We start from the raw sequence: 20,547 nt of genomic DNA, 5'->3' as shown, positions 1-20,547 counted from the left end.
CACAAGGGAAGAGGGCTTATTTGAAGATAAATACAGTACTAAACTTTTACACTAGGGGAGAAGGCTTACTTGAGGATAAATACAGTACCAAACCTTTACACTAGGGGGAGGGGGCTTATTTGAGGATAAATACAGTACTAAACCTTTACACAAGGGGAGAGGGCTTATTTGAAGATAAATACAGTAATAAACCTTTACACTAGGGGAGGGGGCTTATTTGAGGATAAATACGGTACTAAACCTTCACACTAGGGGAGAGGGCTTATTTGAGGATAAATACAGTAATAAACCTTTACACTAGGGGAGGGGGCTTATTTGAGGATAAATACAGTACTAAACTTTTACACTAGGGGAGAGGGCTTATTTGAGGATAAATACGGTACTAAACCTTTACACTAAGGGAGGGGGCTTATTTGAGGATAAATCGGTACTAAACCTTTACTCTAGGGGAGAGGGCTTATTTGAGGATAAATACGGTACTAAACCTTTACACTAGGGGAGGGGGCTTATTTGAGGATAAATACGGTACTAAACCTTTACACTAGGGGAGGGGGCTTATTTGAGGATAAATACGGTACTAAACCTTTACACTAGGGGAGAGGGCTTATTTGAGGATAAATACGGTACTAAACCTTTACACTAGGGGAGGGGGCTTATTTGAGGATAAATATAGTACTAAACCTTTACACTAGGGGAGAGGGCTTATTTGAGGATAAATACAGTACTAAACCTTTCCACCAGCGAAGGGGCTTATTTGAGGATAAATACGGTACTAAACCTTTACACTAGGGAAGGGGGCTTGTCTGAGGATAAATACGGTACTCAACCTTTACACTAGGGGAGAGGGCTTATTTGAGGATAAATATGGTAATTAAATCAAAAAGTTCACAATGCCTGTCTTTTGATAGATATATATCGTAACACCATAGGCGTGTTCAGGATGGCGTATAAATCTGCGATCTTGAGCAGTAGAGTGCACTTGCGATTGCATTCAAAATGGCAGCCTCTATTTTATGTAAATAGTGTCAAGTACATGGTAATGTGTTTGTGTTATTTTTCCAGTGGAAAAAAAGAATTATAGCGCATGATTGTTGTTATTTTCGACAGCAAATTCTTCTTCCCAGAATGACAGCGGCCACTGATTTGGTCGGTCACAAAAAACGTGTATGATAAGCTCCTGACATCACTTTTAAAGTCGGTTTCTCCCATGTCCATTACATTGGATGCCGTCTTAGTATTTCTGGCGAACTGATCGGTGAGTTGGAACGTGTGCGCACGCGACCACTCGCATGTACATATCTGTTTAGAAGAGAGTGCCCACTTTCCCTCGCGAGCGCTCGTCATCCTGAACACGCCTCAGGAAAACCTGACTGTTATTACAATATAAACTTACTTCTGGATTGGCATGCTTCACGTGAGCTTGGTAAACATCAGGGTTGAATGTGATGTTAAACTCTGAAATCAAACAAGAAAATATTAAAGCAATCTGAATTATACTTCTTAACTGTAATTCTTGTTTGTTTGAAACGTAAATAAAAGAAAATACCCAAAGTTAAATTATAGCGTAATTTACCTGATGTTTTACTTGTAGCCATGTAACCTATGTGGAGTTCTACAGCAGGTTAGCTGTAGTACGTACCTGTATCACTAAGTGAGTTGACAGGTTAGCTGTAGTACGTACCTGTATCACTAAGTGAGTTGACAAGTTTAGCAGCTTTCTTTACAACATCCTTTGTGTCCTCCTCCACTGTAATATATAATATTCTTATTTTTATTTATTTTCTTTCAAAAATTCAAAAATTTGGTTAAACTGGTAGTATAGTATCTAAACTGGGTAAATCACACACATCTACATTGTGTACAGATGTGATTTGGTTAAAACATAAACTACCTTGCACTTTTCCCCAAGTTATCACAGATTTCAATTTTTCAAAACTTGGCATTTCACAATATATTGGGAATGATATATCATTATATCAATATAACTGTCAACACAATGGAAGTTTTAAAACTTATTTCCAGCCTTAAAAAGATGTTTCATAATCAATTACATGTAATGTTGCTGTAAAAGTTTGTGTTCACCCTATAGGAGTTATTTGCTCAATTTTTTTAATGAATATTATTATATAAGCTTCAACAGTATGACCAGCTAGAAAACTTACAAGTTTTTACGTCGATGCCTGGCATAATTTGAGCGACCTGATCAGCCTGCTCAGCCTGGTCCGAGTTTGTTAAAACTTCCACCAACTTCTTGTCCTCCTCTGTAACTACATTCTCTTTCTTCTCATCCAGTGCCTTGTCTTCCTCTTCCTCACAATGGCCGTTGGTTAGCGCAGCCTTTGCAGCCTAAGAATAAAAATCCACAAATTATGAGACTTGTCACCATACAATAATGCTGTAACATGATAGAAAACAAATTAGTTTAGAATCAAATATTTACTCCGTTCACAAAACAAAAAGATCTACCCGATCATGAGTTAGATACCCCTGATCCTAAGTTAATCAACTGTCTTTAAAGAATTGAAATTCCTAACTTAAAATTTTCCATATAGAAAAACATTATTGTATTAAGGAACTTTCCTTCAATCTGTAATGTTTTCCTATGGAAATCAGGAATTTTCTTACGTTAAAAATATTGAAACTGTGGCCTGGGCACCCATGACAGTATGATAAGACATATCTGACATTAGGACAGTACTACAGTAGTCCACCGCGGGTGTTACCTTATAATTAGACATATCTGACATTAGGACAGTATTACAGTAGTCCACCGTGGGTGTTACCTTATGATTAGACATATCTGACATTAGGACAGTACTACAGTAGTCCACCGTGGGTGTTACCTTATAATTAGACATATCTGACATTAGGACAGTACTACAGTAGTCCACCGTGGGTGTTACCTTATAATTAGACATATCTGACATTAGGACAGTACTACAGTAGTCCACCGTGTGTGTTACCTTATAATTAGACATATCTGACATTAGGACAGTAGTCCACTGTGGGTGTTACCTTATAATTAGACATATCTGACATTAGGACAGTACTACAGTAGCCTCACTGTAGGTGTTACCTTATAATTAGACATATCTGACATTAGGACAGTACTACAGTAGTCCACCGTGGGTGTTACCTTATAATTAGACGTATCTGACATTAGGACAGTACTACAGTAGTCCACCGTGGGTGTTACCTTATAATTAGACGTATCTGACATTAGGACAGTACTACAGTAGTCCACCGTGGGTGTTACCTTATAATTAGACATATCTGACATTAGGACAGTACTACAGTAGCCTCAATGTGGGTGTTACCTTATAATTAGACGTATCTGACATTAGGACAGTACTACAGTAGTCCACCATGGATGTTACCTTATAATTAGACATATCTGACATTAGGACAGTACTACAGTAGTCCACCGTGGGTGTTACCTTATAATTAGACATATCTGACATTAGGACAGTACTACAGTAAGTCCACCGTGGGTGTTACCTTATAATTAGACATATCTGACATTAGGACAGTACTACAGTAGTCCACCGTGGGTGTTACCTTATAATTAGATATATCTGACATTAGGACAGTACTACAGTAAGTCCACCGTGGGTGTTACCTTATAATTAGACATATCTGACATTAGGACAGTACTACAGTAGTCCACCGTGGGTGTTACCTTATAATTAGATATATCTGACATTAGGACAGTACTACAGTAGTCCACCGTGGGTGTTACCTTGGCATCTGACTGGACCTTGCCTTGTCTCTTCATTTGTAGGTGTTGGTAGTTGATTGCGGCATGTCTCACAAATGTAACATATTTGGCTCTAAAAACAGGAAACATGGCATTCATACAATTACCAAAATATAGTAAGGAATAGCCTTATTATCCATAGAAATTTGTTTACTTTTAAATTACTTGTTTGAGAAAATATTCTCAAAACAAACAATTAGTTCTCCCATTTTTGCAACAATGTTATATTTGAAAAATTGAATATTTAAACAAATTCTTACATTGTCTACATACTATCTAAAGTCTTGTTTGAACGAGTCTAATGAAATTTGTTTGACAATTAACATACTCAACAAACGCCTCCACAAGTTCTTGTCGTAAGCATGATAGACGATGTCGGTGTTCTCTTGGGAATCCATGATCTTGCATTACAGCACTCAATTCCTCCAGGTCAACTACAAAGAAACCAAAAAGTCAAACAAGAATCTTCACCATTATACAAGTTGTACATACAGGGTTAGAAAGGCAGTCAATGTACAGGGTTATACTAGAAGGGCAGTCGATGTAGAGGGTTATACTAGAGGACAGTCAATGTACAGGGTTATACTAGAAGGGCAGTCGATGTACACGGTTATACTAGAAGGACAGTCAATGTACAGGGTTATACTAGAGGACAGTCAATGTACACGGTTATACTAGAGGACAGTCGATGTACAGGGTTATACTAGAGGACAGTCAATGTACAGGGTTATACTAGAAGGACAGTCAATGTACAGGGTTATGCTAGAAGGCAGTTGATGTACAGGGTTATACTAGAAGGGCAGTCGATGTACAGGGTTATACTAGAGGGCAGTAAATGTACAGGGTTATACTAGAGGGCAATCAATGTACAGGGTTATACTAGAAGGACAGTCAATGTACAGGGTTACACTAGAGGACAGTCAATGTACAGGGTTATACTAGAATGGCAGTCGATGTACAGGATTATACTAGAAGGGCAGTCAATGTACAGGGTTATACTAGAGGACAGTCAATGTACAGGGTTATACTAGAAGGACAGTCAATGTACAGGGTTATACTAGAAGGACAATCAATGTACAGGGTTATACTAGAGGACAGTCAATGTACAGGGTTATACTAGAGGACAGTCAATGTACAGGATTATACTAGAGGACAGTCAATGTACAGGGTTATACTAGAGGACAGTCAATGTCCAGGGTAATACTAGAGGACAGTCAATGTACAGGGTAATACTAGAGGGCAGTCAATGTACAGGGTTATACTAGAAGGACAGTCGATGTACACGGTTATACTAGAGGACAGTCAATGTACAGGGTTATACTAGAAGGGCAGTCAATGTACAGGGTAATACTAGAAGGGCAATCAATGTACAGGGTTATACTAGAAGGGCAGTCGATGTACAGGGTTATACTAGAAGGGCAGTCAATGTACAGGGTTATACTAGGACAGTCAATGTACAGGGTTACACTAGAAGGGCAGTCGATGTACAGGGTTATACTAGAGGACAGTCAATGTACAGGGTTATACTAGAAGGACAGTCAATGTACAGGGTTACACTAGAAGGGCAGTCAATGTACAGGGTTATACTAGAGGACAGTCAATGTACAGGGTTACACTAGAAGGACAGTCAATGTACAGGGTTATACTAGAGGACAGTCAATGTACAGGGTTACACTAGAAGGGCAGTCAATGTACAGGGTTATACTAGAGGGCAGTCAATGTACACGGTTATACTAGAAGGACAGTCAATGTACAGGGTTATACTAGAGGGCAGTCAATGTACACGGTTATACTAGAAGGACAGTCAATGTACAGGGTTATACTAGAGGACAGTCAATGTACAGGGTTATACTAGAAGGACAGTCAATGTACAGGGTTATACTAGAAGGGCAGTCAATGTACAGGGTTATACTAGAGGACAGTCAATGTACAGGGTTATACTAGAGGACAGTCAATGTACAGGGTTATACTAGAGGACAGTCAATGTACAGGGTTATACTAGAGGACAGTCAATGTACAGGGTTATACTAGAAGGGTAGTCAATGTACAGGGTAATACTAGAAGGGCAGTCAATGTACAGGGTTATACTAGAGGACAGTCAATGTACAGGGTTATACTAGAAGGGCAGTCGATGTACAGGGTTATACTAGAGGGCAATCAATGTACAGGGTTATACTAGAAGGGCAGTCAATGTACAGGGTTATACTAGAAGGACAGTCAATTTACAGGGTTATACTAGAAGGGCAGTCAATGTACAGGGTTATACTAGAGGGCAGTCAATGTACAGGGTTATTCAAGATGCATGTTATTAGCCAAGAAAATTGATAAACAGGGCACGTTGTTACAGAAATGTTTTGGTATGACTCTCCAAAAGTTACTGGTTTACCGCCTAAAATACAATGCCTATTGCTAGGTCTTGATGAAGTGTTTTGTCAACGTAAGCTCTTCACTTACTTGGTAAGAAGTTGACGTCCGGGGGAGATGTACGTAGTAAGTCCAGGACATAGTAGCGACGGTCATTTCCAATGATTCCCTGATATCGAACAAAGGAAACTGATTAAAGCATTTCAAGGTAACTCAAGTTCACTTTAATCTTTATGCATTATTTAGTTCCTTGTATGCCACTTACGGTCATCTGAGTCAGCATAATGTTTGTACACTACTTGACAGCTTATTCAGTCAATACACTGCTTATATACTACTTAATGGCTTATTCAGTCAGTACACTGCTAGTATGCTAAGTACCCGACATCTTATTTAGTCCGTACACTGCTAGTATGCTTCCTGACAGCTTATTCAGTCGGTACATTGCTAGTATGCCACCTGACAGCTTATTCAGTTCGGTACATTGCTAGTATGCCACCTGACAGCTTATTTAGTCAGTACACTGCTAGTATGCTATCTGACAGCTTATCTAGTCAGTACACTGCTAGTTGCTTAGTTCTGTCTTATAACAGCAAACAGTTCTAGATAAACATTTGCATAGTACATCGCACTGAGGAGCCTAGCTGTGAGAACCTTATACAATATGTAATCTAACACCTAATACTAATTACAGTTATTTCTACATATATATATGATACTCACTTTACATTCTAATGAGGTAAACAGTTCTACTTCTTCTCCTTTTTCATTCACAACCCTGGAAGTAAATTCAAATTCATATTCCTTTTTTTCTGAATAATGCATGAATTTTGAACCACACATTACCTTGACCTTACAAATAAAACAATCCTTTAATTATCTCCAATACCATTTATGAGTTCAATACTGGTATTTATTACATTTACAAAACTACCATCCCCATATATACTTTACAGATAAAACTTACTTGTGAGGTCTGACCTTTAATAGGCTTGCTGTCTTTTTAAGCTGAAACAATACACACAGATTGAGTTATGTTAATCGGTTATAAATTCTGAGATCTCTTACACACTATCAGTTATTCGTTATATTTCACAAGAAACCCCAAATCTGTAATTCTTCTTTTATTTGATTTTACATAAATACTACATTGAATTAATATGACAACCTTGCTTTCTCTGGTCCATGGCCTGACCCTGAAGTAACCAATACTGAATATCCACATTATTCAATGCCACAATATTAATTGAGAGATGTGTGATTTAAAGGACTGTATATGCCATCCATATCGTGCCATTGTGACTCCGTAATCCTACCCATGGAGACCGTGACAGATCCAAGTCAAAATGGCTGTTCAATGGAAAGCTAATGAAAGATTAATGCTTAGACCATTTATTTCAAGACCTGATTTAAGAGGGCAAACATTTTATTTTTGGGAGCCAAATTCTGTCTATCAACACACAGGCTTCGCTATAGCATTACCACGATAACTATACCGCAAACAACATTATATTCACATTCAAATATTGAAGAACATTTTTTTAAATTCATTTACTAAATCCATTATTTCCTTAAATTTTACATCTCAAACTAAGTGGGTTTTTTTAATTGTAATGAACCAATCAGAGTATAATAGCCTTGCACTTACAATTTCTTGATATTTTTCATTGGTGACAATAGTTTTGCCGAAATCTATGGAGCCATAGACAACAGACTGTTCTTGTTCACGCTCCAATATGCCAGGTATGATGGACTGAGCAGTAATTCGGTAGCCACGGTAATCAATGATTACAGTCCCCAGTGTGTAGAGACCTTCATGATCCAAGTTAAAGTATGCCTTCACTCCCTGTAGGTCATTTCCCTGTAAAACAAACATAAAAGTGAATAAAAATTAATATTACAAACATTCATGAATCAGAATACTTTCTCCAGTAATAAAATACAAACATATGAGTGAATAAGAATTTCTGTACCACAAAAATTGATGTGAAGAACTTCCTTGCAATACAAACATACGAGTGAATAAGAATTTCTCTACCACAAAAATTGATGTGAAGAACTTTCTTGCAATAAAAACATACGAGTGAATAAGAATTTCTGTACCACAAAAATTGATGTGAAGAACTGCCTTGCAATACAAACATGCCTGTGTATCAAAAAAGCTGAAAATTATTCTAAATTGCAACAGTAAATCTTGTTCCTAAAATAAATATTTTTCTGGCAAAAAGGTTTTCATTTTTTTCACATTTATCATTTTTTTCATATTAGAGAAACAACTTACCGGGGCTGAATAAGCTGCAGCATCACCACCAAACTCTTTATAGTGGTCTCGCACATCAAATCCCAGACTGAAGAATATGTTGTTCCAGATAAACATCTGCATCCTGTGGAGAAATGTAACTATTACTGTCAGACCAATAATCCAATTACACATTATCAAAGTTTGAGGTCCATAAAACAATGCTTTGTCCAATAGCTATAACTTTGTATTTGACGAGAATAAGCATATATATTCAAAGTGAACAAGCATTTGGCTTTCAGTATTCAGTTTAAATAAGAAGCAATTATCTACAAAAGCCTGATCTTTTACACAGGATCTTTATATTATTTTGACAAAATAGGGCCATTGTTAATAAACTTTTGATATTTTCAGAATCTGCTACAAAGTTTTGGCATTTCAATAAATTGTTACAAAAATTATATAAATAAGCGAATTAAACACAAATTTCAATTCAGAATGAAGTAATTGTGTTGATTCTAGAAGTTGTCCTAAACTCCTAACAAGCAATAAACATATTTCAGGCTGTAATTATTGAACAACTCTTACATTACAATAGATTTTTCTGTTAGATTACTTGACTTTTGTTAAGATTAGTACAAAACATCTATCATCTTACTTTGCTTCCTCTCCAGGGTTGATGGCCATAACATTGCCGTCAATAACAGCCATAGCACCACGGGTAGCCGCTCCAACAAAATCACTGTGTACCTATACAATAAAGCACATATTTAAACAAGCATTTAGACTGAAGACTTTCAAATGATATTTAATTAATTGCTTATTTCTAATAAAATATATTCCATTTCACATGTTTTTAATTGACTAAAATGTCAAATAAATGTGGGGTATGAAGATTATTTCTTAAATCCTAAATCTACAGGGACCTATTTTATACTGCTCATCACTATGACGGTGACTTATGTAAAGCTTGTAAGCTTACCCACCTTGAATATTGCCCTTTCCCTGATCAGCCTGTCGGGCAGTGTTTTACGAGGCAGCTCCTGTGTTGTCTGTACCTCCTCGTTCCATTCACGGGTCTGTCCAGGGATGTGTTCTTCATATCCTAGTCGTGTGGAAAATGCTGAAAACAGAATTCATTTCAATTGTATTCAATAGAGGCAGGAAAATTCATAATTTGCATTCATTAAAATAATACACTTCAATAAATTAGTACATGTTCTTTCCTGTGTTCAGCTATGCAATACCTGAAAAAAATGGAGAAAAACCAGGCACTAATGATATGATACTTGACAGATCCCCGTTATCATCAATACTCATTTGTTAACATAAGAGTCCTTATCTTTATTCAATAAAATTCATTTCTTCTGTCTGATTTTATTATTATCTCTTGCTATCTTGGGAACAAGAACTTACCATCTTCTGCTCGGATGTAGTCTACATTGTGGTCGGGCTGGGGGGCCATCCAGCTGTAGATCTGGTAGGGTGTAGGCACTCTCTCAAATGGATGTTTCTGGGCTCGCTTCTTCAGCAGTATACCAAAGTTTTTCTTAAAGGCTGGGCTAACCTATAAATAAGAACACAACAATAACAGAGATGACCATGGTGTGATTTTACATTCCGACATGAGAAGGTATGGCATCAACTGCCCACTTCATCAGTTTTCTCTGGGTTTCACACAAATCACCTTGTATTGTTCTATTCATAAATACATGCTTGTTCAAAAAATACTACAATTCCTGTAAAATGGAAACAAAGATTCATTTAAATCGACAATAAAAATTACCTTAAACTACTTCTGTAGTTCTGTTAACATACACTCTAATAGATCTCAGAAATATCTTATTTACAACAAATTGTTTCTTAAAACAATGCACACAGCGGAATTCCCTGATAATCCTTATTTCGACCTCTGACATTGATGCTGATTAAGCATTTCATTTACAATAACCGAGACTTCCAGGGATTTGGTGGTTATTTTTGATGGTATAAGAGTTCAGATTAATTTGACTAGTCAAACTCAAAATTTTGTCCTAATGCAGGTATGACATCACCTGCCCACTTCATCGGTTTTCACTAGAAGAGTCTTACCTGGATTAGTAGATCTATTAAAGAATGTGATAAAAATTTCTGCTGAGCAGCTTTAGGGTTAAATTCTTCATCTGTTGATCTGAAAGGAACAAAGAGAAGAGTTTAATCGTATAATAAATGATAACTTCTGCTCCATTTTTTTCACTTATCTTTAACACTGATATTACCAGGTACTAATACTTGTAACCCTTTACTTTCTTGATAGCCAAGATTTTTTTAGATTCTTATCGCAAAAGTAGTAACATATGAATATCATGTAATTCCATAATAAGTCAATCAATGTCTGATTACCAGTGAATCTCCGTGCTTAGTCTAATATATCTAAAGGCTTACAGTGATCAATCTATAATTTACTTCAATGAGTCCTTGACAACTGTATTGCTAAAAACAATGTGCACACATTGACCGTAGTGTTGAATTTAACAATTTCTAGAAAATCTTAGGATTCCTACAGTCTGCGATGTTAGGCACAAGTCCAATGCCCACAACTGGTAAATTTAAGTCTGGATTAATTAGCCTAGTATTGAAAATATTTAACAAGACTGCCTTGACAAGTGGCAATTTTACTCCAAAATAATGGAAAAATCAATAATTGTATACGTTTTGCACAATGTATATCCTATCATAAGATAAGGCATGTGCTGAAGACTTTCAATGAGCGAGACTTTATTCCAGATCTTAGTAGTCTATTTATAAATTTTGACTAGTAATATCATGGTCGGACTATCAAAATTGTGGTTTCACTTGTCTGAATTACAAGTTAGGAAAAAAGTTAACATCACAGACCATTCCCATGAAAATTCTTTCAGCAGAAAGGACTCTACAGCTAACAAGCACAGGACTCGGGACTTGCATGTAGACATATCATTACCCAGGCATGTCCCTACAGTCCTGTGTCAAGTCTGATAGGTATTTTTTCTCAAACCACACAGTGGTACTGTATGGTAAATCTGACATGCTTTTTACAAGTGATACAGCACATCTGTAGTTCCTTGCAGGACACATGATAAACTTACTGATTTACATAGAAACCTCTTGTGGAGGCAGTGATGTGATATTTCTTCTCCTCCAGTGTTACAACATACAGGTACAGCAGATCACCTACAAGAAAGAAAGACAATTTCACGATCAAGTTTAGAAACATTTTTCTTATTTCCATCATTAAAAAGAATATGATTTATATGATCTAGCCCGTAAATCTATCAGCCAATCAGATATAAATAACAAGTATAATACATTTTCTGGTGAGTTTCACTATTAAATTTCATTACATTTCTTGTGAACATTTGAGAGAACTGAACACAATTTAATAATGAAGCACATTTTATGGCCATTCATCATTATAACTGGTAATTAAAACAAAATGAAATGCATAATGTAAATTCGAACTAATCATTCACTCAAAGGATTATATCAAATATAAGCATTTACTCATTTAAATTTATAATTGTATTATATATCCATATAAGGATACAAAGTGAAGCCTCTGTTGATATACATACCATGCATTTTCCTGTTGCCTGGTGGAGGGTTCCATCCACTGTATGTTAGCACTTTGATACAATTCGGCCCCTTTAAAACAAACGAATTCTGTGAATGTTGATTTTATTCAGCAGTGATTTATCTCAATAGGTCACACAACACCAATCGGTAGTAACAGAAGATGTCTATAGAATCAAATCTCTTTATTAAGGGCTTATCCTGTAAAATAGATGTAGGACTTCAATAAATTAAGATGTTCTATGCATGGTTGGCACAGGAGAAAATGTGCCCTATCAAATGTTACTGCGTTAATGAAATCACTTTAGTTGGTAGTTCCTGTCTGACAAACATGGACTCCTTTTGCTGGGATATTTTAATTGTATAGTCTGAATTCTGTAACAGGAATTTATGCAAGGGACATAACTCTGTATAAACTCTGTATATAGGGAAGTACGAACTTTAAGTTTAGTAACATACATCCTGTTGTCCAAAAAGTCAAATGCATGATAAAATGTATTTATTGTATGTTTTCAACTTAGAGATATAATTTCTTAAGCGACCATTCGTGAATAAGTTTGTAGGAATGTTTTCAAGAGGATATGGACAGTACCTTGAGTTCCTTGATGCCTGGGTGGAGGGGAAGAATAGGTCTTTCCTTTGCATTAGGCATGATGTAGTCTGGTGGTGTACAATCAACACTGTCTGGCTTGTTTCTTTTCTTGTCTGGAAACATACAAAAACTTTTCACATCAAAAGAAAGGGAAAATTAACAGAGAAAACAGAAATGAAGATGTTGTACCAATGCTTTGTCTAATGAGACAATTTATATATCATCTAATGAGACACCATTTTAATATATCTGAACCAGAAGGACCCTACAACATCAGTGCGTGCCAAACTACATTGGGCCGACGGACATATCCGGTAAAACTGTCGTTGGTCCGATTCGTAATTAGTATCGCAGGACCGAATGTCCGGTCTGGAATCCATACGGGCCGTTTATTATAGTTTCTATCATAACTTCCGGGCGATGTTTCCGCCATTGAAATACGTTCCCGGTGCATTGCTGGGCAAGGCTTTAAAGCGTAAAAGTTCTGATAGTTCCAATTCACGCTCAAAACAACAGTATTAGGAAAAGCGGGAGCGAAAGTTCCTAGCTAATTATATATAAGTGGTGTGATGGGCGTGAGGAATGGCTGAGGTTTGACGTTCCGGCGTGATGACATGTGTCCTATGCATTGATCAGACTGCTATCACTAAAGGTGTTTTCATTTTCAAGGGAATATTTATATTTCCACTCAATTCAGACTCGATGAACCTACCACAAAACTCAAGTCATTTTTCAATGAACTTTATCAAGTCCGGCATAGGAATACATTTGTCATTCTAAAAGTAGGGGACTATATTTTTTAATTCCTTTTCAAAAGTGCTCATATTTATATGAAATAAATTCCATTAAAAATAATATTCGTCTTAATTCGTTATTAAATTTGTTCACAAAAGAAATCCTGAAAGTAATAACCATATGTAGACGAAGAGTGATGACATACATTTCGGTAAGTTCCGTGGTAGATTTGCACAAGTCCCTATTTGTCAAGGACAAAATATTATACAAAAATATAAAAAAAAAAAAAAATTTAAGGATTGAATAAAGTTATGTTGAGGTGTATGGGGGTATCATCCTCAATAGGTCTTGAGACAAATCTTATGAATTGCAAAGCAGTTCATAATAAATTTGCCACAAGACCTATTTAGGTTGATGCCCCCATACACCTCTAACATAACTTTATTCAATCCTGAAATATAACATACATTATTCAATTAAATCCTTATAGAAGTGGGATTTGAATTTTTATCTTTGGATATTTTTTGGTCTGGTAAAATTTTGTCCGGTCTGGTAAACATTTCTATTTCACCAGACCGAATGTCCTGTAAAAGATTTGAAAGTAGCAATAATGTCACAATCAATACACTTCCAGAGTAAGTATTAAATTTGTTGTACCAGCATTAACAAAATACAGTGAAATAGAGGATATATTACATCAATTTCTTTTTGTTCATTTTCAAAAACTAAAGGTACCTATAAAGTGACCTTCACTGGGCATTGAACATAATATTGTTGTTAATACATAAAGAGCTGTCCGTAAGAGTTTTAACATTATATTTCATTTCACACTATTATTAATCGTTAAGGTTACAGATGTAACGAAGATTTAAGCCGATACTCTCAGCCTCTCCAATCAGCTTACCTAGTATGTCACCCCCAGTGACAGTGTTGAGGAAGGAGAGGGATGAACAGTCTGCTCCATTGTATGCGTCTGAAGGATCCACAGACTTCAGTAGATCGCGGATGTGACGTACGTGGATTCTCGCCTCACGGATAGTATAGGGCTCTACAAGTTAATTTTTAAATCAAATTTTTCCTTCATGGTAAATCTTTGAAATTTGTTTTATAATTCTAATTTAGATACAATATTAGCGTTCAATATAGTATATTATGCTGATTGTTGTGAAAAAATCAAAAAGGTGGTCTGAAATTAAAATACATGTAATACATTTTCTGTATCTCAGCCATGAAAAGGATCATTTGTTGAGTTGGTGTTATTTACTATCACAGCTAATTCTCTTTCAGTGAACCAGTACACTGATAAGAACACAATAACATACACATCATCACATGTTATATAACAAAACATTATAAGCAGAAATGATGGCTTCTACTACCAGCATCTGGGGTTGGGTTGACTGACCTCATAAATGTCAGAATACACTTGTAAACACAGGTTAGAATGTACCTAGGTATAAAGAGTACAAATGTCAGGACATAGAAACACAGCAAATGGGTTTTGAAGTAATGTCTATTTCATTATGGCATATATACATAAGTTAAATTTCCTCATGAGGTTTCAAAACAAAACTTTTCCTTTTTTCTCATATTAACATGAGATGAGAAGTCCCATCTTACCTTCCACAACTTTCACAACGGATCCTTCCTTTAGGCCCTCAATGGATTTCAGCTCAGCAAAATTGTCAAGTGCGACATTGTCAAGCTGTAGTGAAAAGCATGTACGATGGCAAGTCTCTTCTCTGTCTACCAGCACCTGGTGAATCTCCTGTACGAGCTCCATAGAGCTCACCTGTAACAGATAAAATATACAATGTGAACATAGAGCCAGCTCACCTGTAACAGGTAAAATGTACAATGTGAACATAGAGCCAGCTCACCTGTAACAGGTAAAATGTACAGTGTGAACATAGACATAGCTCACCTGTAACAGGTAAAATGTACAATGTGAACATAGAGCTAGCTCACCTGTTACAGGTAAAATGTACAATGTGAATATAGAGCCAGCTCACCTGTAACAGGTAAAATGTACAATGTGAACATAGAGCTAGCTCACCTGTAACAGGTAAAATGTACAGTGTGAACATAGACATAGCTCACCTGTAACAGGTAAAATGTACAATGTGAACATAGTCAGCTCACCTGTAACAAGTAAAATGTACAATGTGAACATAGAGCCAGCTCACCTGTAACAGGTAAAATGTACAGTGTGAACATAGTCAGCTCACCTGTTCAGTGATCTTTCAGACTATTTTGGGAAAAAATAACTTTCCTGGAAATTGGAAAAATCTAACGTGGAAAATGATATTTTTGGGAAAAATTGTAAATTTATCTGAAAGTAAAGAGGAAGATTATTTAACACTATTGCAGAATTTTGATTTTGATATTGTTGGGTACTGTTAAACAATAAACAAACAATTAAATGGATTTTAATTTTTTCCATTTTGTTGTGACAGTGTTCACAAGGGTATTTGTCTGTCTTTTTTGTTTTTGAACAAGAGGATCAGAGACCCGAGGTCCTCTGCGGACAAGTGTTCTGGTCCCTCAAAATTAAGACCTATGTTGACTAGACAGTCGGTGTCCGGCTCGGCGACTCAAGGTGGCGGAGATACCGACGTAGCAGGCTTTGTCTCGACAATCGGAGGCGGACTGGCATGTACTATGGGTTCTGATAATGCCGTCTGTGTTGGTGTTTTGGGTTTAAATAGTTCAGTCAGGGTTTTGGAGCCCTTGCTGTCGGATAATCATATTTTCTTTGCGTAGTACTTGCCATTATGTGAGGCCGCCATTTTATGGAGATTCGTGATCACCCAAGCGTTTGCACATTACTTGTATACTAATGGCAAAAACAGCGACCGGGTCAAAATATCCAGAATTGAAATCGGTAATTATTTTGGAATTTCAGCGGGACAATTGGGATTTTTTTTAATGAAATCTCATTGGGAATGGGATCGGTACCCGACCCTATTTATATAGGCTGAAAAATCACTGCTGTTACAGGTAAAATGTACAATGTGAACATAGTCAGCTCACCTGTAACAAGTAAAATGTACAATGTGAACATAGAGCTAGCTCACCTGTAACAGGTAAAATGTACAATGTGAATATAGAGCCAGCTCACCTGTTACAGGTAAAATGTACAATGTGAACATAGACATAGCTCACCTGTAACATGTAAAATGTACAATGTGAATATAGACATAGATCACCTGTAACAGGTAAAATGTACAATGTGAACATAGACATAGCTCACCTGTAACATGTAAAATGTACAATGTGAATATAGACATAGCTCACCTGTAACAGGTAAAATGTACAATGTGAACATAGACATAGCTCACCTGTAACATGTAAAATGTACAATGTGAATATAGACATAGCTCACCTGTAACAGGTAAAATGTACAGTGTGAACATAGACATAGCTCACCTGTAACAGGTAAAATGTACAATGTGAACATAGACATAGCTCACCTGTAACATGTAAAATGTACAATGTGAATATAGACATAGCTCACCTGTAACAGGTAAAATGTACAGTGTGAACATAGACATAGCTCACCTGTAACAGGTAAAATGTACAATGTGAATATAGAGCTAGCTCGCCTGTTACAGGTAAAATGTACAATGTGAACAGTTCAAAATGTCTAAACTTTAACATGTTTTCATTAAGTGATCAATCATCGGTATGAGTCTAAAATACCCTGAAGTTGTTTTCCTCTTTTCAAGGAATGGAAAGATAATTGAACAGATTTCCACTGATTTCACAAATGAAATAATATATTTATTTTAAAGTGATCTGTCACTGTTTGATATGATGCTCTCTAAATGGTAGCCAGTTAAATTACTTCAGTTGTTTAATCTTGCAACGAAACATAATTTGTAAGAATTCTTACTAAACTGCAAGAGATAGGTATTCCTTCTAACTTGTAGGTAAATGTAAACTTTATTTATTTTACAACAATTGCGAAACAAGTTATATCAACTTATATTAAATACGCTTGTTGGCCCGGATGGAAGCGCGTGAGGGGTCTTACTGTGGGAGGAAACCGGAGTTCCAGGGGAAAACCCATATGGTCGGCCAGGTGACCCCATACCTTTTCACGTCCGATCGGTGAATCGAACCCCGGCCGCCTAGGTGAAAGGCAAGTGTGTTACCACTGTGCCACCCGACCACCCTTAACTTGTAGGTATGGGCTTATTGTCGGATATATACAGTAGCTCTAAAATTTGCACAACTAGAAAAAACCCTCAGATGGATTTTTTAAAACCAGAATCACCTGGAGAGAAGAGACGTGTATTTTAAACATTCTGGTGTGTGTACATGTGTTCTTTCATATATATAGGTAGTCATGTCTCTGTATCTTTATTGGAAGATTTTAAAAAGCGGACATAGGATGAGGAAACTTTACAACTTATCCTATCTCAACATCATATGGAAGTCTAGAGATCATTGTTTACTTAATCTTAATAACTTGATTTTAAATATAAATACACATTGAATTTATGTGGTTAAAAGTAGCACTTGTGTATGCAGTAACTGGCCTGGTGTATAATCCTAGCTACTTAATGCTACAACATGCACCCCACAGTCTTATCTGATTAGCAGCTGGTTAAGCTGGGGTCTAAGGTCACAACCAGATAAATACTCCTGGCCTGCTGTTAACAGTGGCTGCTAAAGCCATCACCAACAGATTCACTTTTACAAACACGACACAAGATTAGCTGTGTTAAGGAAAATAATTTTTTTGCCAGTTCCTTTTTCATAACAATGCTCATGGGAAGACAGAAAGAAATTTACATGTATATTATTTAAGACTGTAATCAACAAAATACAGAGTATTTTATGTAGCATTTGTACATGCCCCAGGTAGGTACTATAACTAATAAGGACATGTACAAAACAGTCCCAAATTTTAAGTCTAGTTTCTTAAGCTAATGGATTTTCTCCAGAATTAATTTTTTATCTTCATGATTTCAATTTTTGGTATAGTATTTATAATTCATCCAGAAAAAAACAATAACTACAGTAAGTTAAAAAGATATACCTGCATGACTCAGTGGCCTTACATCAGTACTTGAGCAAATTTTATGAAATTTTGTGTTGTAAAAATTCTTTTATCTACTAGTTTTCTTCCAGTACTTCTCAAGAAACAGCAATAACAAGGATTGTTTACGGATGAACAACAGATGGATGGACAGACAGACAATGGACCACGGATCTAGGGCAATTTGATTAGCCCACCAAATATATAATCATTTATTTACTAGTAAGGTTTTGCTTGGTGGTGATGGGAACTCCTGAATAACCTAGATATTTAGTAGTTTTCTCACTAAAAATATTGAAGCTTATTACATACCATCCATGACTCCTTTGACCAGTTTCCAATAGAAACAAAAACTGCAGTCACATAGAAATAAAGATTTCATTCACATTCACAGAGTAAGGTGTGTCTGTACATGTATTAAAATTGTTCAGTGCTTTTTAGAGAATTTTAAGCAGCACATGCTTGCTGCAGACAAAGTTTTAATCCACTTCAATACTCAGTAATTGGACATGATCATGAGCTACAGACAATTGAAGGGTTCAATTAGATGAGATCTATATGATGTCACGAAGTGAAAGACATCTCAGCCATAAAATCTGGCCGTGTATATTGGAGATCATTCATTCCATTATGTAGGCAGGCATATAGAATGCTTCAAACTATTTGTTTTTTGTTGGGTTTATCGCCACATGAACAGCCAGGGTCATTTTGAGGTGAAGCCTCCTTGTAGTAGTTGGTGACTACCTCACTCAACAACATATGGAAAGCCTGCCTCATGCCATCCAGAGCATTATTGGTAGGGAGCTTCAAACCATGCACCTCAAATCTTCACCGGAGGATACATGGTTGGTGCTCTGACTGACTGAGATATCACGGCAGAGGGAGGTTCTCTATATTTGGACCCTAACTTTAGACTGAAATATATCGGTAAATGTTTTCATTGTTCATGATTATAATTATTGTTAGATAATATTGAAAATCAAGAGAAACTGCAGTTTTATGTACAAGTATGCAAAATGGGGTCTATAATGTACTTTTCTTAGACTTAATATTTAACGTGTGCAATTTCCACTACAGAAATTTTAAAAGTTGGCCAGCATGTTAATACAGAACTTTTAAGATAGTTGAATGATAATTTACACACTGCTGGATCAAAGTCCTGTCCTCTAGGAATGGAGAGTTTAAATGAAAAGGAATGATTTACATACTGCCAGATCAAAGTCCTCTCCTCCAGGGATTGACAGCTTCACCACAAATCCTGTGTCCTGAATGAGAACCACTTCTTGATCATTGCTTTTTTTGTCTCCTTTCTCATCGATCTCTGTTTTCTTTTCGTCCTCATCTGTAGTTCTCTCCCCTTCCTCCTGACTGCTGTTCTCTGTGGATGGACAGTCATCTGATAGTTCACTTTGGGGGCTGTCTGTACCTCCGTTCATGTTAACTGTAACACAAAATATGGCATATTCAAATACAGAGTAAAGACAACAGGGATTGCTGTCATCAAATATTAATGATATTCAGTGCATAGTTTTAGCCAAGTCATTCATAGCAATATAGCCCAAATGCCCACTTTTGACCCTGCCCCTCTACCCATTGAGGGGTCAGACCCACCATTTGTACAATTTCGAATCCCCAGCCTCCTTTGGAAGACCAGTTGAGCTAACAAAAACACAACAATTCTACACACAAAATCAGGACCTATGATAGTCAGATCTAGCTTTTAATGAGATGCTGGTTCAACTACTTCCGTCTACACATATATGTGTTACTTTTCAAGGACAAGGTGGTGAAGTCACTGCACAGTGATTTTAAGTATATACATTTAGCTATTGTATAGTGAGGATACTGGGCATGATATACATTTATATTGTATACAAGTGGATGTTTACTGTCACATTCATATGTATATATACTCTGCCATAGTATTTTTACTACATTATTTTTTACAAGTTAGAAATTAATATTTTTCACATTAAAATTTTTTCTTGAAGATTTTGAAAAAGATAGACATATTAGACTACACTGATGTGATTTATTATTTTTCTAGCAGAAATTAAAGGGTTCTTTTTGTAGCTAGGACGACGTGACTGCAGTCACACTCTATTCTCGATTCCACCTGTACACACTCATTCAACACAACAGTACATCAGATGGTTGCCCTCCAAATAGCACAACCTAGTTTCTATCATTATTATACTGACATTAAAAACAGACGGCTCCTT

The 20,547-nt window shown here is 36.4% G+C and overlaps 1 protein-coding gene across 1 annotated transcript in view; it reads right to left on the bottom strand.

The window, feature by feature from the left end:
• Positions 1-20,547, bottom strand: part of LOC117333077 (clustered mitochondria protein homolog) — a 48,974-nt gene that overhangs the window by 22,652 nt on the left and 5,775 nt on the right. The window contains exons 2-21 of the mRNA XM_033892203.1: positions 19,534-19,766; positions 14,899-15,070; positions 14,183-14,326; positions 12,544-12,656; positions 11,954-12,023; positions 11,468-11,552; positions 10,452-10,530; positions 9,777-9,927; positions 9,347-9,483; positions 9,019-9,110; positions 8,403-8,505; positions 7,770-7,982; positions 7,089-7,129; positions 6,845-6,899; positions 6,212-6,290; positions 4,086-4,191; positions 3,740-3,830; positions 2,163-2,346; positions 1,682-1,747; positions 1,394-1,455 (exon numbers count right to left, since the gene is read on the bottom strand). Of these exons, the coding sequence (XP_033748094.1) occupies positions 1,394-1,455; positions 1,682-1,747; positions 2,163-2,346; positions 3,740-3,830; positions 4,086-4,191; positions 6,212-6,290; positions 6,845-6,899; positions 7,089-7,129; positions 7,770-7,982; positions 8,403-8,505; positions 9,019-9,110; positions 9,347-9,483; positions 9,777-9,927; positions 10,452-10,530; positions 11,468-11,552; positions 11,954-12,023; positions 12,544-12,656; positions 14,183-14,326; positions 14,899-15,070; positions 19,534-19,766 (2,276 nt within the window). The remainder of the gene's footprint in view (positions 1-1,393; positions 1,456-1,681; positions 1,748-2,162; positions 2,347-3,739; positions 3,831-4,085; positions 4,192-6,211; positions 6,291-6,844; positions 6,900-7,088; positions 7,130-7,769; positions 7,983-8,402; positions 8,506-9,018; positions 9,111-9,346; positions 9,484-9,776; positions 9,928-10,451; positions 10,531-11,467; positions 11,553-11,953; positions 12,024-12,543; positions 12,657-14,182; positions 14,327-14,898; positions 15,071-19,533; positions 19,767-20,547) is intronic.

Source organism: Pecten maximus, chromosome 8 (genome assembly GCF_902652985.1).
Source record: "Pecten maximus chromosome 8, xPecMax1.1, whole genome shotgun sequence".
NCBI classification, from domain to species: Eukaryota; Metazoa; Mollusca; class Bivalvia; order Pectinida; family Pectinidae; genus Pecten; species Pecten maximus.
Note: the sequence above shows the minus strand (reverse complement) of the source record. Positions and strands in the feature narration are given on the sequence as shown.